This window comes from Myxine glutinosa, chromosome 3, assembly GCF_964187855.1.
Source record: "Myxine glutinosa chromosome 3, kmMyxGlut1.1, whole genome shotgun sequence".
NCBI lineage: Eukaryota > Metazoa > Chordata > Myxini > Myxiniformes > Myxinidae > Myxine > Myxine glutinosa.
Genome location: NC_136263.1, coordinates 104,359,163 through 104,386,763, shown reverse-complemented (window position 1 = coordinate 104,386,763; position 27,601 = coordinate 104,359,163). Strand labels below are relative to the sequence as shown.

The 27,601-nt window shown below is 44.5% G+C and overlaps 1 protein-coding gene across 8 annotated transcripts in view; it reads left to right on the top strand.

The window, feature by feature from the left end:
* Nucleotides 1–19,566, top strand: part of RCCD1 (RCC1 domain containing 1) — a 41,324-nt gene extending 21,758 nt beyond the window's left edge. For 2 of the 8 annotated variants that reach the window (XM_068110307.2, XM_068110308.2), the window contains exons 6-9: nucleotides 8,064–8,198; nucleotides 10,024–10,203; nucleotides 16,622–16,651; nucleotides 18,966–19,566. In XM_068110307.2, the coding sequence (XP_067966408.2) occupies nucleotides 8,064–8,198; nucleotides 10,024–10,203; nucleotides 16,622–16,651; nucleotides 18,966–19,120 (500 nt within the window). In that variant the 3' untranslated portion in view covers nucleotides 19,121–19,566. Of the gene's footprint in view, nucleotides 1–8,063; nucleotides 8,199–10,023; nucleotides 10,204–16,621 lie in introns of all 8 variants that reach the window. The other 6 variants (XM_068110310.2, XM_068110309.2, XM_078774363.1 and 3 more) reach the window with 3 other exon arrangements.
* The last annotated feature ends 8,035 nt before the right edge of the window (nucleotides 19,567–27,601 follow it).

Below are 27,601 nucleotides of genomic sequence, written 5' to 3'. Positions count from 1 at the left end.
AAGAAAAAGAAGACACCCGGCTGGATTACAATAACACAATACGACACCAGGGGTTCAGTTCTCAAGACCTCCGGAGGAGGTTATATTAAGGCGGAAGGTTAGATTACAACTACAAGAGGGACAGCATAGAAAGACAAGCACTTAGACACACTCTTATATTAACCCCAACAGACGACAGATAAACGGGACAAAAGGCTGACTCACACGGGGGTTGATGAAAAGGACAGCGGGTATCGATGGCTCAAGGTGCACTCTTGGCTCAAGGCAGAATCGACTCGGTCCGGTCCAGAGATGCAGGGAGGTCACAGCGCTCGGAAGGCGACGTTCTTTCTCCAAGCTGAGGCGCATCTGACGTCACATCCGGCGCGGGGCCGCGTATATCCGGCGGGGAGTGACACGCCCTCGGCTCGTTAGCTCCGCCCCAGATGGAATCGGCACGTTGCTTCTCATTGGGTGCGTGGGGGGGTTACTGGCTCCGCCCCTGACGAGGAGCTGACAGCCAGCCCCTTCGGGGTAACGCCGTGGAGCGCATGGTCATGGCGGGTAACCGAGCCGGTGTGAGGACGCACACTCCCCGCCCCTCTGTTGTTGTAGTCGTAGTTGTAGTTGTAATTGTTGTTGTAGTTGTTGTTGTAGTTGTTGTTATTGTTGTTGTTTGGGGAAGAAGATGGGAGGAGGTATGGGAAAGGTCCTAAACTCACTACTGATGCCATATAATCACATTCTGGTGCAACGAAGAGTCATAATTAATGGAAACGAGGCCTTAACTGACATAGATTAAGAATAACTAGGAAGATGTCCGAAAGTTGTCTACGTGTGGTGCGGTGGACCTGGGCACGACATTTAATGGGGGAATAAGGGGAAGGTCGGCTCTACTGATTGTTATTTACATGCAATGGGACTAGGGAATGGGGGATTGGGGAAAGTTGGGGAGTATTGGAGAAAATAGGGGAATATTTACAAGCGGATATGGAGGCCAAATTCCATATTCGCAACAATATGTTATTGATGAACATGGTTTATTGCTTACAATAAACAAAGCATCATTAAAGGGACACCACTTGGTATAATTTACAGGTGGCTGGGTAAAACGTGTCTGGGTAAGAGAGGAGAGGGGGAAGTTGGGAACCTCCAAACTGCAGACTGCTTGTTTTTTTCAATTGTTCTGAACATCAGATTGATTTGAAATTATCTCAGGTCATTAAAGTTTAAGTTATACTTCTTGGTAATATCTCAAAGCCATTTGGTACCAAATGTCTAGACTAAAATTTAAAGTGCACCGAAGGAAAATAGCAACACTTGCATAATTTATTTTTCCTCGGTCTTCAAGTCTGAGTAATACAGATCATCAAAGGTTTGGCGTTTCACCCCTCAGCCCAAATTGGGCTAAGGGGTATTGTCGGCACGGGCGTCGTCCGGGCGTCCGTCAAATTTTGGTTTCCGCCAATTTCAAGAAGAACGGCTTGTCCGATTAAATCCATTTTTGCAGTGTGTGTTGGGGTTGATTAGAGGAAGGTGCCTTTCGAAAATGGGCACGCTGCGATTTTCAATATGGCCACCACGGTAGCCATCTTGAATTTGGTTTCCGTCAATTTTGAGCAGAACAGCTTGTCCGATTAAATCCATGTTTGCAGTGTGTGTTGGGGTTGAGTAGAGGAAGGTGCCTTTCGAAAATGGGCGCGCTGCGATTTTCAATATGGCCGCCACGGCAGCCATCTTGATTTTGGTTTCCGTCAATTTCGAGCAGAACGGCTTGTCCGATTAAATCCATTTTGCAGTGTGTGTTGGGGTTGCGTCGAGGAAGGTTCATGGGCGCGCTGCGATTTTCAATATGGCCACCATGGCAGCCATCTTGAAATTGGTTTCCGTCAATTTCGAGCAGAATGGCTTGTCCGATTAAATTCATTTTTGCAGTGTGTGTTGGGGTTGTTGGCTTAGCGGTTAGGGTGCTAGCTTGGGATCATAGGATCCTGGGTTTGAATCCCGGTCGATCGCTGAATTAACGCCAGGGGGGTTGACTCAGCCTGTCATCCTTCCGAGGTCGGCAAATTGAGTACCAGCTTGCTGGGATGAATGATCATGGTGTGTACCCCGATTTAGAATAGGTACACCGTATCCCTGCGCATCGTAAGAGGCGACTAAGGGTTGGCGTCAGGAAGGGCATCCGGCCATAAAACATTGCCTCAAACAGGGAACCATGATTGTCATGGGGCTCGCAAGGCTAACCCCCGCTCTAGTGGGGAAAATGGCCTTAAAACGATCATTCATTCATTCATTCAGTGTGTGTTGGGGTTGGGTAGAGGAAGGTGCCTTTCGAAAATGGGTGCGCTGCGATTTTCAATATGGCCACCAGCCACCACGGCAGCCATCTTGAAATTGGTTTCCACCATGCATGGGCTTAGGGGTTACGCCCGCTTTGCGGTGCTATTTATTTACCTTTTTGAAGCAATTCTTCTTCATTAATTAGTATTTTAGAGGAAGGTGAGCTTTTAATAATTGGTATTTGTTTAATATCTAACCGACACCATTTACAACTTAAACGCTTGTAATGGTGGGGGAAAAAAAGTTCATCCCAATACATGACTTTCGAAATGACGTAATCCGTGACAGAATGCTTTGTCACAGCAGAAACCCCATTAAACAGGTAATCAGGGCAGCCGAAAGTGTGTGTATATATATATATATATATATATATATATTGTTACCGATTTGGGAACACCCCCCCCCCCCCCCCTTCACTTGTAAATATCCCCCTTTGTAATATTATCCCCTTTTATTAATTATTAAATATCGCACCCTAGGCCATCGCAACACACAGCCAATCTTAGAATCATCTTGCTAATTATTTCCTATTCTATGTTTAATTAAGGCTCTGTATCCACTAGATTGACACCACGTTGCATTACCAAATAAGGTTAGCTCCCCTTCAATAACGCCATACCCCAGCAAACTCCCTATCTCTCTGCAAACAGCTCAACAGGCGTGGGGTGTGCGCCCTCTCACTGGCCTTGGTGCTCTGCATTGGACAAGAAGGCGGGGTTGCCGAGAAGAGGCGTGGCCGTGGCTCGCCACAAGGGCAGAGCTGTTCAGCTCCGTTACCAAATAAGGCTACAAACAGAGCACGTGGGCGGGACCCAAACGGCCGAGGGCGTGTCACGACCCCGCTTCATATATGCGTTCGAGGTTCGCGCATGAGGAGATGGGAAGAGAGAAGGCTTGAGACCAGCAGAGGTGATGAGTGCACAGCACAAGAGGGTTGCCTGACGCGAGAGATCGTGCCTTGCCTGAGAGGAAATCCCATCATTACTGAGAGAGCGAGAGGGTCGTGGCGTCGACGCAACCACGTTGGTTCCAGCGGTTGTCGTGTTCGCTTTAAACCACGACGCGAGGTCGGAACGGAACCTCGACGGCTGAACGAGCCGAACCGGCCGCCTTTGCCAGCTGAACGGACCTTCTCCTGCCATTCATGTCATCATCCCCGTGTGAGTCTGTCTTTGTTCTGTCCTGGGTATAAGTAAGACTGTATAGATAAGGCTGCCCTGTGTTCTTTTTACATCCTCCTACCTTTGTACAGCCTTGATCTTTCTTTTCCTCTGGTGTTTGTTATAATAAATGTGTGCTCTTTCTCCAAGCTTTGGTTTCGTCTTCCTCCAGTTGCTTTAGTCTTTTATTTCCATTGGTCTACGTGGCACGATTAAAACCGCTATAATCGGGTTAGTAATTGTTAACGGCCTGGGTCGTGACTCGCTTCGCTCGGCGTGTCCATTACCGTCGCGACTCGGGCGGGGCTGTCTCCTCGCTGGTTGGGAAGTCACGGTAAGCAGGTATTCGGGGGGTCTTTTTTTTGGGTCTCTGGCCCGATTACCCTGGTCGTGGCTGACCACCAGTGACGTCACAGACCCCCAGGATCGGCGACGGCCAGTATAACGGACATGGGGTTAACCCACCTTGCTAACGGGAGAGCCGTCGTCCCAGATCTGTAACAATATATATATATATATATATATATATATATATATATATATATATATATATATATATATATATATATATATATATATATATATATATATATATATATATATATATATATATATATATCTCTATATCTCTATATCTCTATATATCTATATATCTATATATCTATATATCTATATATCTATATCTCTATATCTCTATATCTCTATATCTCTATCTATATATCTATATATCTATATATATATCTCTATATCTCTATATCTATATATATATCTCTATATCTCTATCTATATATCTATATATCTATATATCTATATATATATCTCTATATCTCTATATCTCTATATCTCTATCTATATATCTATATATCTATATATATATCTCTATATCTCTATATCTCTATATCTCTATCTATATATCTATATATCTATATCGCCTATCTATATATCTATATATCTATATCGCCTATCTATATCGCCTATCTATATATCTATATATCTATATCGCCTATCTATATATCTATATATATATATATCTATATATCTATATATCTATATATCTATATCCTGTTTTGTATTAAATATTCAATACAACTGGAGAGTATACAAACTTTATTTTTGTGCCCCCGGGCAGCCTACTTTATTATGGTGCCCTCAGCAGCGTTAGGCTCAGCAGTTCGACGAAGTTGTCAAATTTAACCATAACATTTTTACATTTAATTTAACCCCTAATTGATTTTGTACCTTGAATGTGGAGTTTGTCAAAGTTTTCTATGCCCATTCCTGAGTGTATTTTCCCACACTCCCCATGGTTTGAGGCATGCTGCAAGGCCTACTGGCTTGACTAGAGTGCTCAATTGTCTTTGGCATGGTTTGACCATAACGTTTTTGTCTAATTTATGGAACAACTTCAGTCTTAGCTCGGTGGTGGCTTTACGGTTAAGGTAGTTGGCTTCGGATCTGAAGGTCCCGAGTTAATGCCCCAGCCATAGAAAAATAGCATTAGGCGGGTTGACTCGGTCTGTCATGCCTCCAAGGTTCGCAACATGATCTGGGAGTGAGCCAGCCGAATATGCTTTGTCGGTGTGGCGACCCATCCAGGATTGTGCCTTCTAGACAATTAAACTGCCTCGGCATCCTTCTGCGTCTGACAGCATGAGGAGTACCATCTATCCGTCCATCACAATAAAACAACTGATCCAATAAAATAATTTTTTCAGTGTGCATTTTTTAAACATCGTGTTGCAACTAATAAAAGAGATTCCCTCACTGTCTATAGCAAAGTTAACTCCTCAAATATAATCATTCATTTATGGTTGTCAGTACTGCAGCTGTTGAAATACTTTGCCATGTTTGTATTGTTTGGGTGGATAAACCAGTTTCAAATTTTGATTGCATTTTCGTGTTATTTTCTGTGTAGAAAAAATAAAAATTAAGCGGTTTATATAGAAAAGCATTATTTCATTGTGGACATAATATGATGGTTTCTTTGGTGATAAATTGGTAAACAGCTAAGGTGTGTTGTTTGCTGGTAACATTTGATGGATGCCCTACTTCTTTCATATTCAGCACATGTGCTGGAGAAATTGTACAAGTAGCATTTTCTCGGGTCGCAACTATGCCGTTGATGCAAAGTCCCCTGCAGGATCGGGTAGGAATTTGGAATTTGTTCAAGGCTCACCGACGATACCGGTGATAGCTCACCTACTCTTTGCGAAGGATATCGTAAGAAGTTTAACATCCATCAAGTTATGCTGACAGACGGGACGCCCAGTTTAATGTCTATCTGAGGGACGGCACGCCATGCATGCGAGACATCTGGGAAACCTCTCCGAACAGGTATGATTGCACAACTGTAAAACAGACAGTAGTATGCATTATTGTCATTGGTACATTGAAGGAGATATACATTAATCCCTGGTGTTGGGCTAGCGGCTAGGGTGCCGGCTTAGGATCCTAGGATCCTGGGTTCGAATCCCGGTCGATTGCTGAATTAACACCAGGGGGGTTGACTCAGCCTGTCATCCTTCCGAGGTCGGCTAATTGAGTACCAGTTCACTGGTAAATCCCTGTTTGTCGTTAAAGGCGGCAAAAAGGGTTGGCGTCAGGAAGGGCATCCGGCCGTAAAACATTGCTTCAAAAAGGGGACCGAAAAACAACAACAACCACGGTTCCCGAAAAAGGCCAACCCCCGCTTTGCGGGGAAAAATGGCCTCTAAAGGTGGTACATTGAAGGAGAGGGGCAGAGGTGGGTTGGGGGGAAGAGCAGTGACGGCCATCTTTAAAGATGCGGCAAACAAGTTTATGATGCACCCAAATCGAACAAACCTTTGTCCATATCAAATTTAATTGTTTGGTTATTAAAAAAGAACATCCCACAATTATTTTGTTTCACATATACACAGATTTTGAAAAAGGTCACTGGACATCCATTGATTAATTCTGAACATACGGCCATTGATGAAATGCTATGATGCAGGATACAATAGGAGCTCAAACTCTTTTTCTTTTTTTTTTCTTCTTCAAAGTTTTACCGCACTTCAAATACAAAATCAATGGCTAATTGTCTCATTCACATGAAATACAGGGTAGATAACCAGACATATGATGCAAGCAAGTCAGTTGCTACACTCAGGTAGTGGAATTCTTCATCAAACTTGCATCATGTAATGGCAGGCCTTGAATATAATTTGCAAGAATCAAATGAGGGAGGAAGCTACTGTATAAGGTTTTGTTTTCCTATTATTTGGCTACTGTTATGTGTTGACTGACAACACAGCCTGAGCACACTAACAAACAGCTCGAATGTCAATCCACTGCATTATTTACTCAGTTGGGTAATCGGTCTGATCCGATTACAAGGAATACTAGTCTTGCTAAAGACTAGTGATTGATTGTGTCAGCAGAGATGGCAACAATTGTTTTTTTTTCCAAACACGAGTTGAGAAAGCTTACTTACCTCCCTGAGAAACAGGGTAAGGCTGATGTTTCGGGCATTGTCTTTCGTTGGAGCAGGGTAATGCCAACATGAGCCTCTGGTGAAGGGCAATCTGCCTACGGTCTATCTTGCCTGGTTTCTCACAGCAGTAAACTTAGGGATTCTCAATTCCTGTTTGGGGAATATTCCATTGTGATCTGATTACAAGCATATTAGGGTAACGTTTGCTTCGTTGTATTTTGAATTGTCATTTTGAAGGGTTGTCCAAAGTTCAAAACTTGACTAAATAACGAGTGATCATGGTTATACTAAAAGGGGGAAAAAAAAAAAAAGCATATACAGTAATACCTCACTTAGTGCTCAGGATGCGTTCCAAAAAAAGAGAGCACGAATCAAAAATGCGCTAAACGAGGTCATTATATTGTTGTGGTTTTAGAACCCACACTTGTGTAAATATGAAACTCTTGTAAATATGACATTAAAGGTTAAAGGTAGCACCCCTAGTTAGTCCACAAGCAACACGTAGGCCACCATAGAACTTTAGTTATTTCATTATTATGTGTTTTAGATAAGGCCGTGTTTCCAATAGTTGAATCTGCGTTGCATCAATTAAATAAGAGTAGGTCCCAATTCCGTCCATTTTACAACCTTCCTCTCCAAGCGACGCCATTACGCGCCCCTGCCAGCAGCGTTCGCTGCCTCGCTGAGCTTCTGCTCAAGCACCGCCATTAACCATGCGGTCAGGGAAAAAGGGGGCGGACCGGCAAGAACAAGGTGTGGCCTGTCAACCAGCCGTCAAAGGCGTGGCCGGTAAACCCCACCAGCCAACCAGGGCTGAGGGAATATCACCGGCGGGCGTGGCTTTGTGAAGCGCATAGTGATATTGGCTCGCATGATATAAGCGCGAGCGCAAAGCCCTTTTACAGACTTATCCAGGAGCGCACATTTGCAAAGGGACTCCTTTTAACGGGACTTCTTTCGGAGGACTTACACGGTGTTGGAGGCGCGCACATTTGAAAAGAACTTGTACGGACTTGTTGGAGGCGCGCGCATTGAAAGGACTTTGAGAGGGAGAGCGTTTGCGGTCGTACAGTTATTACGTACAAAGCATCCCATTCCCCCCCCCCCCCCCCCCTGCTATATGTAAGGTCCAGTCGCGTTCGAACGATACGCGGAGCTGCCTGCCGGGTTTTCGCCCGCTGAACCGGAGCCTGAACTGGAGCCTGGACCCCATCACCGGATCCTCTACCTGGACCTTCCACCCTACCAGCTACAATCCCTGTGTGAGTGTGTATGTTTGTCCTGGGGTCATAAGTTAAGGCTGTTTTAAGACTGCCCGGTGTCCTGCTTCTTCCTCTTCCTTTCCTGTACATCCTTTCGTTTCCTCTTCTCTTGTATATTTGTTAATAAACGCATCTTTGTTCTTCCCATACTCTGGTTTCCTCTCCATCCGATCGCTTTCGTCTTTTCTCAATTGAGTACCTGTGGCACGATTAGGAACCGCGACAATCGGGTCTAGTCATTGTTAACGGCCCGAATCGCGGCTCGCTTCGCTTGGCGTGTCCATTAACGCCGTGGTTCGGGCGGGAGTTATCTCCTTGCTTTACGGCCGGTGGTAGTACTTAGGTAATTGGACTAAGACTCGACCAACAACTCTACTTACCACCGACCGGAAGGAACGTTATAACTTCCCAGGACTCGGGACGGCCAGCTAAAAGGACAAGGGGATTAACCCCACCTTGATAAGGGGAGAGCCGACCCCCGAGATCCGTAACAATATCATTGTTTATACTAGCAACGGTACCTGCCCTACGGGCGGGGCTTCAATTGGGAGGCCCAAATGAAAAGGCAAAATATCAGAAATTGAAGGCTTTTTTATTTTAAACGCTTTATATAAACATCCGTTAAATCATATCACACGGAAATCATCAAAATCTAAACAGTATTTGTAGAATTTCAATAAAAGCCACATCACTGTTCATATCGGTAAATATTATTCCATCGTGTTTCAAATTTGGGCAATGGGCTCTCCAATATTCGATGTGTTCACGGTTTGAATTACGTAATGTAACGTTTGTGACGATGTTTTCATTGTGATGATGTTGTGACGATGTTTGTGTTCACTGTAGTGTTTGATGTGACGGTGTGAACGTAATTTCTTAATGTTTTTCGTTTTTATTTTCGTAATCGTTTAATGAACATTTAATGTTTAATGAACGTTTAATGAGCGTAAGAATGAGCGTAATGATCATTAAATGAATGAATGAATGTATTGAATAATTCGATGCGAAGCGAAAGACGCCTCAGAGCTGTTACATTCACAATCGCTATGTCGTATGTACTCCTGATACGTGTTACCTTCATTGTGAAAACTACCAAGTCAACAGTTAAAAGGATTTTGAGCCGATAGGTGTTACGGCCTCGGCATATATTTATTTTATTTGATTTATTTTGTTGTTTAATATTTAATATTTAATATTTATTTTGATTATAATAACATCAGTAAGTATTAACAAAAGCATACAATGGTGGGTGTGTTTATTCGGCAAATGCTTCTTGTTACGGATTTATTTATTTATTTATTTTTTAGTCAAACAATTCTCCAGCACAAAGAGTTCGATAATAAATCGGCGTTCTACGGTGCAGTGTTAAGCGAGGTATTACTGCATATTAGTTCCTTTATATACTTAGTTCCTTAAACCCTGGTGTTGGGCGAGCGGCTAGGGTGCCGGCTTAGGATCCTAGGATTCTGGGTTCGAATCCCGGTCGATTGCTGAATTAACGCCAGGGGGGTTGACTCAGCCTGTCATCCTTCCGAGGTCGGCTAATTGAGTACCAGTTCACTGGTAATTCCCTGTTTGTCGTTAAAGGCGGCAAAAAGGGTTGGCGTCAGGAAGGGCATCCGGCCGTAAAACATTGCTTCAAAAAGGGGACCGAAAAACAACAACAACCACGGTTCCCGAAAAAGGCCAACCCCCGCCTTGCGGGGAAAAATGGCCTCTAAAGGTGGTTATTTTATTTTTATATTTATATACTTGTATTTGTCTTTTGTAAGTATTATGATCGACATGTTATTTCCTTTTTTATTTGCTCATGTGGAGAGAGCAGGTGATGTCCAAGTGGGACAGGAGTCTGAGCCACACGGACATAAGCATGCAAGGCGGGGTGCCGAGAATGATGAAAAAGAGTTCATCTCTATTCAGGCTTTGCCAGCACTGTTGGACTTCCCACATGGAGAGGACATTGCTGCCATCGCCTGTGGCTCGCGCCATTCAGTAGCAATTACCAGTCAGTGCTGCCAGATCTATCAACAACTTGTTTTTTTGCCACTCACCTCAAAATGCTTATGGAATTGTACCTCTTGAAAGTGTTTTAAACTAAAATATTTAGGAATTAGCTTGACAATAACATTAGCATTAGTTTTATTATTGCTATTATTTTATTTATATGTACGATTATTATTATTGTATACTAGACGACCCATGACCCGTTGGGTCAATGTTATTATATATAATTAAGGGGTTACCATGGTTACAGTGGGGGTCAAAGGTCAACCTATGGCGAAGATATATAATTTTCTCACACTTTCTAATAGAGAGGCAAAATGCCATATAAAACTAAATTTACTGGTTCTAATTGCTTTTATTTATCAATCCTCACATAGAAGAGCAGTTTTTAGTAATGAGCAGTGAGGAGAAGACCCCTCAGCCAATGATGCCACCCCTCAGCCAATGATGTGACCCCTCAGCCAATGATGCTACCCCTCAGCCAATGATGTGACCCCTCAGCCAATGATGCTACCCCTCAGCCAATGATGTGACCCCTCAGCCAATGATGCTACACCTCAGCCAATGATGCCACCCCTCAGCCAATGATGCTACCCCTCAGCCAATGATGTGACCCCTCAGCCAATGATGCTACCCCTCAGCCAATGATGTTACCCCTCAGCCAATGATGCCACCCCTCAGCCAATGATGCCACCCCTCAGCCAATGATGTGACCCCTCAGCCAATGATGCTACCCCTCAGCCAATGATGCTACACCTCAGCCAATGATGTCGCCCCTCAGCCAATGATGTCGCCCCTCAGCCAATGATGTCGCCCCTCAGCCAATGATGTCGCCCCTCAGCCAATGATGTCGCCCCTCAGCCAATGATGTCGCCCCTCAGCCAATGATGTCGCCTCTCAGCCAATGATGTCGCCCCTCAGCCAATGATGTCGCCCCTCAGCCAATGATGTCGCCCCTCAGCCAATGATGTCGCCCCTCAGCCAATGATGTCGCCCCTCAGCCAATGATGTCGCCCCTCAGCCAATGATGTCGCCCCTCAGCCAATGATGTCGCCCCTCAGCCAATGATGTCGCCCCTCAGCCAATGATGTCGCCCCTCAGCCAATGATGTCGCCCCTCAGCCAATGATGTCGCCCCTCAGCCAATGATGTCGCCCCTCAGCCAATGATGTCGCCCCTCAGCCAATGATGTCGCCCCTCAGCCAATGATGTCGCCCCTCAGCCAATGATGTCGCCCCTCAGCCAATGATGTCGCCCCTCAGCCAATGATGTCGCCCCTCAGCCAATGATGTCGCCCCTCAGCCAATGATGTCGCCCCTCAGCCAATGATGTCGCCCCTCAGCCAATGATGTCGCCCCTCAGCCAATGATGTCGCCCCTCAGCCAATGATGTCGCCCCTCAGCCAATGATGTCGCCCCTCAGCCAATGATGTCGCCCCTCAGCCAATGATGTCGCCCCTCAGCCAATGATGTCGCCCCTCAGCCAATGATGTCGCCCCTCAGCCAATGATGTCGCCCCTCAGCCAATGATGTCGCCCCTCAGCCAATGATGTCGCCCCTCAGCCAATGATGTCGCCCCTCAGCCAATGATGTCGCCCCTCAGCCAATGATGTCGCCCCTCAGCCAATGATGTCGCCCCTCAGCCAATGATGTCGCCCCTCAGCCAATGATGTCGCCCCTCAGCCAATGATGTCGCCCCTCAGCCAATGATGTCGCCCCTCAGCCAATGATGTCGCCCCTCAGCCAATGATGTCGCCCTTCAGCCAATGATGCCGCCCCTCAGCCAATGATGTCGCCCCTCACCCAATGATGTCGCCCCTCACCCAATGATGTCGCCCCTCAGCCAATGATGCCGCCCCTCAGCCAATGATGCCGCCCCTCAGCCAATGATGCCGCCCCTCAGCCAATGATGTCGCCCCTCAGCCAATGATGTCGCCCCTCAGCCAATGATGTCGCCCCTCAGCCAATGATGTCGCCCCTCAGCCAATGATGTCGCCCCTCAGCCAATGATGTCGCCCCTCAGCCAATGATGTCGCCCCTCAGCCAATGATGCCGCCCCTCAGCCAATGATGCCGCCCCTCAGCCAATGATGCCGCCCCTCAGCCAATGATGCCGCCCCTCAGCCAATGATGCCGCCCCTCAGCCAATGATGCCACCCCTCAGCCAATGATGCCACCCCTCAGCCAATGATGCCGCCCCTCAGCCAATGATGCCGCCCCTCAGCCAATGATGCCACCCCTCAGCCAATGATGCGACCCCTCAGCCAATGATGCTACACCTCAGCCAATGATGCTACCCCTCAGCCAATGATGCTACCCCTCAGCCAATGATGCTACCCCTCAGCCAATGATGCTACCCCTCAGCCAATGATGCTACCCCTCAGCCAATGATGCTACTCCTCAGCCAATGATGCTACCCCTCAGCCAATGATGCTACACCTCAGCCAATGATGCTACACCTCAGCCAATGATGCTACCCCTCAGCCAATTATGCTACCCCTCAGCCAATGATGCTTCCCCTCAGCCAATGATGCTACCCCTCAGCCAATGATGCTACCCCTCAGCCAATGATGCTACCCCTCAGCCAATGATGCTACTCCTCAGCCAATGATGCTACCCCTCAGCCAATGATGCTACACCTCAGCCAATGATGCTACACCTCAGCCAATGATGCTACCCCTCAGCCAATTATGCTACCCCTCAGCCAATGATGCTTCCCCTCAGCCAATGATGCTACCCCTCAGCCAATGATGCTACCCCTCAGCCAATGATGCTACCCCTCAGCCAATGATGCTACCCCTCAGCCAATGATGCTACCCCTCAGCCAATGATGCTACCCTTCAGCCAATGATGCTACGCCTCAGCCAATGATGCTACCCCTCAGCCAATGATGATGATGATGCTACCCCTAGACGACCCATGACCCATTGGGTCAATGTCAGTTTGAATAGATATGAGAATAGAACTAAAGCGAACGCTGGACATCATCAGGGAGATTTTTTGGGCCAGCAAGCCATAAGGCTCACCTCTCCAGCGTTCTAAATCACTTACCTGTGACACGTGATTTTGGCCCTTATCTCCGATCACGTTGACGGAAATCACCACAGCATATCGTCAAGATCCCTCCAAAAGGCTCGTCTTTGTCACATGCATCACGCAACGTGCGATCCACAGCCTCGAAACTCTCTCTCCTGATCATAGGACACTCATCCCACACGATGCGTTTTGTACTTCGAAAGAGGTCTGCGATAGTGGAATTTTTATCGATGTTGCATACGCCATCTTCCCTCGGTGTCAGAGGGATTTGGAACCTTGAGTGCGCTGTTCTTCCACCAGGCATGAGGGTAGCAGCTATGCCAGATGAGGCCACCGCAGGGGGCAACTTCTCCACTCGCTCTCACTTTAGAGAGAATCAGGTTGATAAGAAACGTCTTCCCTGTGCCTCCAGGCGCGTCAATGAAAATCATTGATGACTGATTCGTGCGGATGTTGCTATTCGCGTCCATAGACGTGAGGTGTGATTCGTTGTCCGCGTCCGTAGCGCCGTCGGAGGGTTGATACGACATTCTTCCTGCAAATAGTATTGTGTTTGTGCTATCGTTTTGCCGATCATCAAATGACAAATAAATTACATTGTGAAAATTAAAGATTTCAAATAAACCTATTTAAAGTGTATGCGCATATAAATAATAAAAAAAATCGAAGAAATATCTCTCGGTAATTTCCTGAAACATATTTTACTTCCGGGTAATAATGTTGAATGAAATGACGAAGATATATACTGTATGCCTGTTATTTTAGGCGGTGTATTTTCGTATATCAACGTGGCGCGATTTTAAAAATATATCTCTGCAATTTCCCGTGTGTGCGTGAATGTTCTCAATTATTTCTTTTACTGAGTCTAAAACCATCGATAAAAATGAAATCAGATGGCGACTTACATTGAAGATAAAGGTGTGAAACAGACTCAATGGCCTTGAAGATACAAGCCTTTCAGAATTCATTTCGTTCTATAAAGGGCAACTTTAATCGGATTTTCTTCCCGTTTTTTTTCAACCGAGTCTAAAACTATGTTAGCGACTGTGAAAAATGAAATGATATATCGAATTTGATTTGAAATAAAACTGAGAGAGAGAGCAAGACACCACGGGCCTACAAAACAGGCCTCAAAGCTATGCGAGTTAATAAAATGGTGGATATTACTACTCTCTCAAAGGGGTAAGCCACGCCCCCGGACCGATCGAATGTTACATACAAACACGCAAGATTTCAATTTTATAATTATATAGATTGTTATTTGTATATTGCGACTGTGTCACAGGTCTCCAAGATCTCCGCATGGTTGTTGTTATTCTTCTTGTTGGGGGTCTATTTTTAAAATGTGCACCCATTGATCGGACAGCAAGCCAGCCCATACCTCCATTTGTCACTTGACTCCACCCACTATGACACCCACACAAAATAATATGGCCACCATCTTGGTTTTCTGGTGGGCCTAAGACACCAGGCCTGACGGCCTCTGCTGGTTATACACTGCCTGGGTTTGTTGCGTCAGATTTCCATTGGCTTTGTTTGGGTCGATTGTTGATTGGAATGGGAAGGGTGGGTGGAGGGCGGTGTCTTCAAGTGTTGTGTAATATCTTAGGGGGTGTCTGGTCTAGTGTTACGGGCCATTACAGTGGGATGGGGTGTCCAATTTAATAAAAAATAACGTCACATAATTTTTGAACGGCCCAATATTGGGATTAAACCATCCGGGACCATGATGAATCGGCTCATTCTGATACAACTGTGGTGGATGGTGACATGGGCGAGAGGTGTCGAGTTAATTTTTTAATCGCGTATTAAATTTGTTTGCCAATCACGCAGTTCATCTTTTAAGAATGTGAGAAGGAATAATTTGCTCGATTTTACATAGGTCCATTTGAGATCTATCAGTGGGACACAAGACATAAATTATTTAGCCTGGCAGAGGTATGCACTCTACCGTGTGCCATTCTACATATATATGTGTGTATATATATTGTTATGTCGGTAGGGTAAAGCAATATCTAGGGTCAGGTAGATCTGTATAGGTAGGTATTCGACTGTCGCGATAGGGAATCAACCCTGTAATAAGTTCCATGTGTAGTCCGGGTTGTCGGGTTAAGATGTCTGCCTGTGAACATACCAGGATGTTCGAGTGTTAGATAGTGTAGGGATTGAGATAAATCCCTGTGTGTCACACCTGGTAATCAAATTAATGCGTGGGAATTTAATTAATGCGTGCACTAAAGTGCCTGTCTAAGTGTTTATGTTGGTGTGCATTGCCATAAGGGACAAAGGTTTGATTACCAGGTGTGACACACAGGGGTTTATCTTAATCCCTACACTATCTAACACTCGAACATCCTGGTATGTTCACAAGCAGACATCTTAACCCAACAACCCGGACTACACATGGAACTTATTACAGGGTTGATTCCCTATCGCGACAGTCGAATACCTACCTATACAGATCTACCTGACCTTAGATATTGCTTCACCCTACCGACATAACAAAATGTATATATATATATATATATATATATATATATATATATATATATAGATATATATATATATATATACATATATATATATATATATATATATATATATATGTATATATATATACTACATGGCCAAAAGTATGCGGACACCCCTTCTAATTAGTGGATTTGGCTGTTTCATCTACTCCCATTGCTGACAGGTATATATAATCAAGCACACAGCCATGCAATCTTCATAGACAAACATTGGCAGTAGAATGGGCCGCACTGAAGAGCTGAGTGACTTTAAATTTGAATAGGGTTTGCATATCGGGTCACTGAATTGGTTCACCAATAAAAAGCTAGAAGGCGAGAAGGGAATTTTTTTTTTTTCCCCCAAGATCAAAAGGTGATTGGGAAAGGTCACAAAATCGGCAATTTCCATCCAATTGACTTGAAATTCTAGCAGGGTTTGCATATTGGGGCACTGAAGCTTATTACTTTTGAGGTCAAAAGGTCATGGTTGCCTAAAATCTTCAATATATTTTGTATTTTTTTAGCTGTTTTCATCGCATTTAGCATACGGAAGAAGTCCAAACATAAAGCGGATGTGGATGGCATTTGCATGTTCAGATGCTTTTTAGTTTCCCCTGGATTTGTTTTGCTCTCTTGTAATCCAGAACCGTTTGTATTTGTTTAGTCTTGTCTGCAATTGCTTTATCATAGGTGTACATTTCTTTTTTTGCTTTATTTTATTTTTTCAAATTAGTAGGATCAATAAAAAAATTTTTTATGATTCTCTTTGTGTTGGATCAACAGTCAAGATGAAGAATTGTGGCGAAATATTAAAGAATATTTTCCTTAGTTTGATTTTACTCACATTTTGTTTTATTTCTTTCTGCTTTATTTCAGAATGTGGCAAATTGTACGCATGGGGATGGGGTAAGTACACCTGTTACTTTGATATCTTTATCATTCTGAGGGTCATCACAAAATGTATCACCAGCTCTTTCCCCCACCACTTCTCCCGCTCCTTTACATTGACAGAATGCCAACAAAGATCATTAGCCGCACCAAAGGAGAGGGTATTTTATCTAGGTCCATTTGATTGTTGGCTTGTTTGTCTACAGTGAATGTGCTAATGTAAGCCACAAACGCTACGTTGTGGTAGCCGGTAGTACACATTCTCTTCTTTTCAACCAAATACCTCTTAAGTATGTACAATTTATAATGTGAGTAACTGAGTATGTCTATAAAATATGTACAATTAGAATGTGAGTACATCTATCAAGTAGCCTGGTGTTGGCTTAATGGTTAAGGTGGCTGTCATGCTGTTATTCAAGCCCCTGTCATGCCGTTGAATTAACACTAGGTAGGTTGACTCAGCTTGTCATCTTTCTGAGGTCGGCAAAATGAGTACCAGCTTACTGCGATGATTGAGCCATTCCAGTATCCTGCGTCAGAGTGGTGACCCCTCCAGGATTGTGCCCAATAGCCTAGAAACTGCTTCGGCAGCCATATGCATCGTCATGGTGCAAAAAAGGGTGGTCATCACATGTCTCGATAAAGTATGTACAATTAGAATGTGGCTACGCCGATAAAATATGTACAAGTCAGGAGAGGACGATGGTTCACGAGCGAGCGGTATTCAATGACAAAGGACGGACTATAACCGAAACAGGCCCAGACAGGCCAGGCCCAGAAATGTCAAAACGAAGGTTACTGACCTTGAAATGAGATATAAAATAATGTATAATCAGTTATGAGGTTAATTAGCTACACAATACCGAAAATTCGGTGAAAAATGAAATGAAAAAAAAAAAAAAAAAAATGAAATATCGAACTCCGTGTGGCTAGACACATGACATTGGCCGAACCAAATATCGAAACCCCTGTCAGATTCCACCAAACCCCTCGGAGAAGATGTACCTTGAACTCGATTACCCCCTAAAAAGACATCATTTTCTGGCGTGGCTCCGCCCACAATGGGCGCAATACGCCTACTCTAGGCAGGACACAACTAGCTCATGATATCAACCTCCCAGCCAAGTTTCATCAGGATCGGATGATATCATCGGGTAGTTATGCTGCGGACAGACAGACAGACAGACACACACACCACACACACACACACACACACACACACACACACACACACACACACACACACACACACACAGACGCACACACATGACGAATATAGTGGTCACTTGATAACTCGTGAACCAATAACTAGAATGTGAGTACTTCTATAAAATACATACGGTACTATAAAACTACACAACCCAAGTCTGAGTGAGGTGTGTGTGTGTGTGTGTGTGTGTGTGTGTGTGTGTGTGTGTGCGTGTGCGTGTGCGTGTGCCGGTGCCGTAACTTTTTTGTCATCAAATTTTCAACAAAGCTTTATGATGTGAGTACGGAGAACACAAATTAATAATTTGGCCAAAAGGTCCAATGCTCAGCGTCACATAAAATCGTCAATTTTCATCCAAGTGACCTGAAATTTTAAGATTTTGCATATTGGGTTACTGAATTGGTTCACCAATCCAAAGTTAGAAGCCAATTGTTTTTTCTATGTTTTTTTTTTTTCGATGAAAAGGTCAAGGTTGCATAAAATCATTAATTTTCATGCGATTGACTTGAGATTTGAGCAAGGTTTGCATATTTGGTCACTGCAGCCTACTGCCTTTGATGTCAAAAGGTCAAGGACGCCTAAAATCGTCTAATTAGTGTTTCTTTTTATCTGTTTACATCATATTTAGCATATGGACGGAGAAGTCTGAATACAAAGCGGAGGCAGATGGGCTTTGCATTTTCAGATGCTTTCTAGCTCAATTTTTAATTGTATTCTCTTGTTGGTATCGTGTTTGTTTCTGCATTTACTCCACTGGTCCACCAGCTTCTTGATAATAATTATTTGCACAAAAGCTTTCCTCCTTGAAGGTTTACAGAATTAACACTTCATGTTCCTCTGAATAAATGGAAATGTAATTTCACATCACTTATTTGGTAATTGTTCCAGCAAAAATGTTTTGAATTGAAGATTCTAAGATGTTTGAGTTTGTTGTGCCTCCCAAGCCTCCCCCGCCCCTCCTTCCCAAGCGTCCCCTCTACTGTTTATGGGAAAGTAAAATAACCTTTTTCTAACCTGTAATTGACATCTTTGACCTTTTTTCCAGGATTAACAGTTTGTGGAGATGGTTAGTAATATTTTTGGTGGAAAACTTGTTGCTTTGTTTGCCCCTTGGTCATTTAGGAGCTTATGGGCAGCTCGGTTTGGGGGATCGGCGGGGCCATGATGAGCCACACTGCGTATCTTTTCTTCAAGAGCAGGGTCTGCGGCCTTGTGCTGTCATCTGTGGATCCTGGACAACTTTTGTACAAGTTGAAAACGACAAAACTTCTGCATAGGACATCGTTTCACCCATGCAAGATGGATGTTTACAGTTCTTACATGGAATTCATGTTTGTATTCCTACTAGTTGTTCTTTGTAGGCACCGGGGTTATGTATAAATAGTCATTTGTGATGATTTGATATGCCATACTCTTTGCAGAACGTTGATGCTGTCTAAGCAGTTTCTTGGCATGGGTTACAATGGGTGGTTTGCCATTGCCTTCGCATGGTTGTTTGTCCTTGCTCTATCCTCTTAAATGCTGACCATCAAGCAAGGAAGCAGCACGTACCATTTTAAAAGTCTTTGGTACGACTCAGTGCGGGGTTTAAACCACCGACCTCCCAGACCTGTTGCTGGACGGTCAAACCATTACGCCACTTGGTCTGGATGTAGTCATTTGTTGCATTTTATTTATAGCTTGGATAATCAGAGAGGATTGAATAAATCAAACTGAGCTTGTCTGTTGGAGCTTGTAATGAAACATGTTACCTTTTTAGTCATTTCCTGGAACAGAGTTTCTAATATTAACCTCAGCACCATTACCTGGTGCATAGGTAAGCATATCATCACGAGCAAGCACAACCTTACGATCACGTAACTACCTTTAAGTTCCACTTCAAATTGCAATGTCTGTATATTCTGACAAGGACACATCATGTGCCATGCTCTGTACAAAGAGTCTGTTCGGCCGAAGCAGTTTTTTGGCTTGGGTTACAATCCTGGATGAGTTGCCATTCCAACACAGGAAGTCTGAGCAGGAATTTGGCCATGGTGCCAGAGATAGCATCTTCATGAAGGACACCATCCGTAAAGGACAGGCCTACTCTTCATGAAGGACCTTCACCAACGAATGCCGTGGATGGGACGCCCAATTTAATGTCTGTCTGAGGGACAGCACACACATTGATGACCTGTAAAACACACACACCTTGATGATCTGAGGGACAGCCTCACCTGTAAAACACCAGAATGACAGTTTATAGCTGAGTCAGGATTCAAACTCAGGCTCGACAGCTTAGAGGCGAGTGTGCATACCTCTAGGCCATCCTGTCAGCCATATATCTATGCCTAGCTGGTAAATAAAAAAGCACTCTTTCATCCAATAGCCTTCAGAAATTTATCTCTGAGATTCAGTAAAAAAAAATTCAATTAATAGCAATTGTGAGGAAGCATGTGATGTTCTTCTCCATATAAAACTATTTTTTACAAAAGATTAATTCCAACTTTGCAAAAGAGGGGGATGGAATGTTCCTTTCACAGTGCAGTCTATGGACTTTTTAAAAAAGGTGTCCTTTTTTAAGGGGTCTAAAACATTGTGAGTGTTTCTATTGTTAAAGCCATTATACACACAAGAAAAAGCAATCGGAGATTGCAGACCCTCACCAGGATGTGTTTTCGGTGGTTTTTAAGGCTTTTGTGTTAGAAACAAATATGGCGACTGAACCACGTGACCGATGACGTCATCATTTATTTTTTTTCCCCACCAATTTATCCCTAGATGATGCTCAATAAATTTCATCTTGATCGATGAAGTTTTGTACTTGTCGAATTATGATGTCAAAATGGAGGAACCTATGACATCATCATTAGCATATTTTATTCCCCATGGAGAGTTCTTTAAAATGAGCCATGTCTCAATTTTTGTTAGGGTTCTGTCGCCGGCCTTCTCCCCTTATCAAGGGGGGGATTAATCCCCTTGTCTTTACTGGCCTGGCGCGAACCGAGACCTGCAAAGTCCCTTCCGGACAGCGCGTAATAGGGTTTCGGGACCAAATTCTCACTCGTACCTAAGTACTCGCACTGCCCTGGAAGCGAGGAAACAAGCCTCGCACGAACCACGTGAGGTTGGAATACGCCGAGCGGTTTGCGTACACGTGATCCACGCAGTTATAATTAATGGACCCGATTGGAGCGATCTTATTCGTGCCACGCTTCGTCAATGGAGAAATCACGGGAACGATCGAATTCAGAAGAAAGGAAGAACAGAGTGGTTTAATGATTATCACACATATATACAGTTCAGGACGAAGAGACACAGAGCAATCCTTATACAGGCTTAATTATCCCAAAGACAACGGGCCCGTCTCACTCACACTCACACAGGGTATTGCAGATGGGCAGGTGTTCCCCAGCGCGTCCAAGGATGGTTCTCGTCCAGCGCTCCACGGTCCCCGGCACGTCCGCGAAGATGGAGATCGACGAAGGCAGGCCACGTAGCGCGTCGCTTGAGCAAAGGCGATATATCGGGGCGAACGGCAGGGAGGGCTTTTACGGCAAAGGCGGGCCGGCTTTTACGGCAAAGGGGCGGTTACGCAACCTCGTTCACTTTCTTGGCTGGAATGCGCAAGTTCGTTATAACCGCGTCTGGCTGCCCCCACGTATATCTAGTAAGCAACTCTTCTTCCTCAACCCTTGGTGTTGGTTAGCGCACGCGTTCTTATCAATAGTCAAGTTCATCAAGCGGTACAGTGTGAGTGATGTAAGTCCTCTCCCTCTCCTCTGCAAGGCCTCCCCTCTGCAAGTCCTGTCGAGGGCTTTGCGCATCGGGGTATATAGGCACGCCCCGCAAACCTTCTGGAACTCACCAGACTCTTCTCACCACGCCCTCTGACGCCATCACCTCTGAGCCCTGATTGGTGGCTCATGCTTACCGTCATCGCCTCTGCCGCCCCCGACCTCAACGCCGCCCTCACCTTTTTAGGCCTACCTTGTGTTAACTCGACTAGTGAGCAAGCAAAGGGCAGCAAAATGGATCGCGCCTGTAGAGGTAGAATGGTTTACAGAAGTGGGACCTATTCTCTTGTCTTTACACAACACAGGATTAACACTGGAAAGGGCCTACTCTCACACATACTAATAGTCTAGTAGGAAGACTAGGTCCCCCTGCACCCCCCGGAGATATACTTCTAATCAGTGTTTCTAGATTGGAAAAAATGTGTAGAAAATGACTAGCTATGGCCCCAAGCTGAAAAAATGTCCCACATACCATTTTTATGCAAATTACTGCTGCCATTATCAAAAAAACGATTTTTGACATATCTCAGCCAATATTGCAGATAATTGAAAAATGAAGGTGTCTAGACCCATGTTTTGAAGGGCATAGATCATGATAGAACTATTCATAACATGATTACATGTGTCTATGGTATACTAGTATGCTAATTAGTGCTTTATTTACAAAATAATCACAGTTTTACGAAATAATAGACTCATATTAAGGTCCGTCTACACAGACGTTAACACAAAGTTTTATTTTTCTAAATATTACAACTGTCAAAATAGTCCTAGCACTCAATGTGACCACTCTTCTCTTGCTTGTTTTAGATAAACATCATTAGCATTAGTGATTCTACACTGAGTCAGTCATCATCATTTTCATCGAAATCGTCAGAGTCAAACTCTTCTTCTCCTTCCTCTTCCTCCTCCTCTTCGTGCTCTCCTGTGTTCAGAAGATCTACCAGTGAGGTTGGTAGGATGGGACCACTGGACCACATTGGTTTCAACAGTCCTTCATCAGTCCTTATCCATCCTTGCTCCTCATAAGGTTTTGGATAGGCGTGCAGTAGTCGACTGTTGATTTGCTGGGTGGGGGAGAACCAGTTGCAGAGGTGAAACCCCCTAGCCCAGGCACAGGCTGCAGGCCACAGCTTCCGATGTATCTGATGAAGAGCCAGATGTAGTACTCTTGCATCGTAGTGGCATAGACTGTGTCATTCTCTGCTGGCGGTGTGAATGATGAGCCTTCAGGGAACTTCGGGCCAACGCGAGTAAAGTGCAAGGGTGGGAGAGTTTTTGGTGTGTCGACCTTCAGGCTACGCTGTTGTGACCTATTGATGGTAGGTAGCATTCGGTCCTTGCTGCTCTCGAACCCGGGCTTGACCTCCTGCACCATGATTCCTCCAGCACTGTTTACAATGTTGCTGCCGTGCACACTGGTAGTGGTTTTATTCAAGTTGTCCCACTCACAGTGGAATACAAGGTTGCCCTCTCCTGTCACAATTTGTGGTGTACGATAAGTTGAGACTTCATCCAGGACCTTGGCGAGAGCAGTTTCCAACTCCAAGGCGAAATCGTAGCTCTCAGAGTGTCCAAGCCTGTGTAGTATTGTGGTGAGCTGTTTGCTTCGGAACAGGTGCCTTACAGTCACACAGAGGAGAATGTGCTTTGGTAACTTCCATTTTCCATCTGACACTGCACGGCACAGATCTTGTCCAATGGAGAAGACCAGACGCTTCACCTTTTCTGTCTCGATGCCCTCCTTGCCAGTCATTAGCACGCTGAGAAAGCGGACAAGGTCTGGAAGTAGGATGTCTTCAGGATTGAGCTCCATGTCTTCAGCTGTTGGTGGCCATGGTTGGTCTTTACACTCTCTGAAAGCCTGTAGAATACCCTGGCGAAGTTGGAGGGCAACATTTTGGTTCTTGTTTGTGCTTCCGAGTGTGAATGCTCGTGCGAGAGCATTGGAAACTGTTATGTTTGAGCTGTGCACAAGCCAGAAAGAAATGACATCACATTTGTCATGATCAACCTTCGTGAAGTGGATATGCTCCTTGATTGGGTCATTCTGTAGGCGTTTCAGTAGTTTCTCTGACCGATAATTTGAGTTCTCATATCCATTCAGTTTCAGTTCCTCGACATAGAGCAAGCGCAAGGAAGAAAGCTGTAGAACTTTATTCTGCTGGATGACCTGGGTTTGAATGTGTTCCAGTACTGAGTTGAATGCCTTTTCATGGGCGGCTGACATGCAAGCCTGCTCCTTTGGTGCTTCGGCTCTGTGAATCGCACGCTCATAGTTGTAGAATGCTGTGCGGAAAGCTTTAAAACATGACGGATGGTGTTTGGCCTCACATGCAAAGAGGTCTTTGTTTTTCACCTTTCGATGGAGTCGATAGAGACCCATTTTCTCAGCCCGTGTTTCGATTTGCTCCCATGCATTTTCTTTGTTTTTAAAGGATGGGAAGGTTGTAGGCCTCTCAGTATTGCGATGAGCATCTTTGGTCTCAACTTTCTCACAAAATATACACTCTGGCGGGAAGATGGGTTCAGCAGAACCTCCTGGTTTACGAGGAGAGTGATGCCATGATGAGGTTGATGGCCCTGGTTCTGTATCATCTCCCAGACGATGAAAGTGGCGGACAAAGTGCTTATAACACTTGCTGTGATATCCTACTCTTTCTAGGTCATCAGGAAGAGTTGCCGGGATCTGATCACATACTGATTGCATACGACATGGGGAGTCATGCGGTTGGTTGAGACGTCTATCCCGGATCTTTTGAAGCAGTTGCAGTTTTTCTGAAGCAGATCCTTTAATTTTACGGAGGGGCGTGAAATCCCCATGATCAGACATGGATGGTACATGAAGGATGCATGTAGGAGGAGAGCTTTGGGCTGCAGGTTCTACACTCCGTTTTCTTTTGGGCATGCTTGCTGTCGATGTCTACCATCACTGTTAAATGACAAATAAGAAATCACGAATGATGTTAAAAGTGCCTGTGAAAGGAGGCTCTGAGTTTTCAGTGAGGTAACAGAGGTTCTGAGTCATGTTCTACACTAGGGTACTTTTTAGCTGACTAAACCATGTTTAGTGGCATCAAAAGTGCTAATAGCTAAAACATCTAAATTCTTCCACACTAACGTTAGCTATCTAGGCCAATGAAACATTGTGCTAAGTTACTGTAGCTAGCTCAGCTGTCGTGCCTCTTTCTGGTTCAATTCATATACAGAAGTCAACAGATATGTCTCATGTTTGGCATTAACAAAAGTTTAAGTTACACCGACATTAGGAACATACTGTACATAGATGAGGCTAGCTTTAACGTTAGCTAACATGGTGCTAGCTGGCTCAGCTGTTATTCTGCCTGTTTATGATTTCATGCAGAAACTGAAGTCAAGAGTGTGAGTAACATTATAGTTAGCATCTTACCTGGCTAGATTGGAGGATGAATACCAAGAACAACACACAGATGGAATGGAAGACTGAACTTTCAACTGAGGTATTCAATAACATCAACGTTACCAATTGATACGAGCGCGCGACATTACCAATTGATACGAGCGCGCATGTTACATGGATGGAAATGTAAAATGGCAGCTATAGCAGCACTAATTTGGATCTCTAGTCTGTCATTTCTGCACTGTGATTGGATAACATAAAAAAATATGTTTGGGAGTTAACAGCAGGAGTTGGTAGATTTTACGTGGGCTGGGTGAGAAACCTTTAAATAAGCAAGTGAAAATCTCTCGCAATACAAAGTCAATGGTGGGAAGAAAAGTTGAGTGGTACCAATGTTACTGCCAATGTCCCGCCCCTATGCAAGACTCAGGAGCATCTTGTTGACATTTAACCTTGAAAATACCTGGGTTTAGACCCCTTATGTACCATGTTAAGTTATCTGCAGTATTAACGTATCCTTATCATTTGTAAAACTGATTATTTTGTAATTACAGCATTAATATGCATACTAGTATACCATAGACACATGTAATCATGTTATGAATAGTTCTATCATGATCTATGCCCTTCAAAACATGGGTCTAGACACCTTCATTTTTCAATTATCTGCAATATTGGCTGAGATATGTCAAAAATCGTTTTTTTGATAATGGCAGCAGTAATTTGCATAAAAATGGTATGTGGGACATTTTTTCAGCTTGGGGCCATAGCTAGTCATTTTCTACACATTTTTTCCAATCTAGAAACACTGATTAGAAGTATATCTCCGGGGGGTGCAGGGGGACCTAGTCTTCCTACTAGACTATAAGAAATAACTATACTACAAATGAGGCTACATGTTGCTTGTGTGACTATCTATGGGGGGCAAACTTTAACCTTCATTGAGCTCACTTTACAAATCTCAAAACCATAGCACTGCCCCCCTCCCTCGTCAGATTCGTCCCCGAGTCGAACCTACCCAAGTGGGAACGACCGGTTTTGAGAAAGACTTGGGACAAGCTTTTAATTGCGTGTGACACTTAGATGTGGTTCCCCCTTACATTTAATCTAACCCGTGTATGTGACCGTTTTACAACACTAGATATGTCCGACCTACTGCGTTGTGTAACTAACTAACAGACTCGCACCCACAACTAACCGAATTGCGGAATTAATTTCAAACTAAACATAAAGCCGGTGGGTAGCATCTTATTTACAACCACAAAACCTAATTATTTACAGTTCTATAACCCAGGACCTGTTCTTTGTGGAAAGAAGATTGGAGGGGAGAGAAAGCACATCATAGCACCAATACACAAAACACATTCATCAAAAAGTTCACATTTGCAGCTGGGCTGCTGCATCTTGCGTCTTCCTGCATCTTCTTGCTTTCTGCATGTCGCATCTTCTGTGTGCAATAAAAACTTAAAGTTCTTCTTTCCTGGCACACCAATAATAAAATGTACAAAAACCCGTGTTCGTTTTTATTTAATTCCTGGCCAAGCAGGGCCACCATTACGTGGTCCAACTGCGTGACATTGATGCCACTCAAAACACGTGGTCCGAAGATGCAAGGTTAAGTCTGCAGCAAATGACTGCTCAGCAAAGTGTAAGGCCACAAAACGTGTGGTCCATGTGTAATGTGGTGCAGCAAATGCTGTACATGTGCAGCAAAGTTATAATAAAGAATACGGCAGCAAAGTGCTGTGCAGTTCATCTGCACAGGTGTAGCAAGGTGCAGCAGGGGTGCCGCACAACCATAGCATTTTGCAGCTGCACAGGCATAGCAAGGTGCAGCTGCACTGGTCGCTGTTGCTGCACAACGCGTCCTCCAATGTGGGTCCATGGGTGGGGAGGAGAGACAAAGCACAGTCAGCAAAGCAGAAAGGGCGCAAAGGTACACATCAATACAAGGCAATGCAGCATGAGGGGCGCGGGAGAGCGAGCAGAGCAAGCTCGTCCCTAACCATTCGTACACCCCAATGTCAGCTTACACTACCCTTGCCCTTCCCTGTATTTACAAATTATAAATCCGTCTCGACGTCTTGTCTCCCATATCCCCCTCTACTCCAAATTCATCTTCCAATCCCTCCCAGGAAGGAAGGAATGGAATAAACACAATGTCACTTCACGTCGAGATGTCACTTACTCAAATCAGTTTCTTGGTGCTGGTGCGGAGCTTTGTCACCTCGGTGAATGGATGTGGATGGCGCGAAGGGAATTCTCTTCCTAACTACTCTAATGACATTAACTCATTTACACTACCCGGGGTCATGCCCTGCTAATCGGCCTCTTTACACTATGTGGTTCTAAAAACCCGATTCCCATTGACTACCTGGTGCCTTCCAAATTTGGGTCTCACTCCCCAATTTTTCACACTGTGCCTTCGCACAATTTCTGGGCTGGGTCGTGTGGCTCCACTAGCAGGTCCAACTACCTGCGCACCTCCGCCACTGAAGTCACCACCCGAGCTTACCTTGCTCCTTGTGACTACCTAAATTGGGGAAGGCCCCTCCTGGCTCTCTCACCCCCTGATGCCCTCTCTGGCATTGGGCTACCCGGGT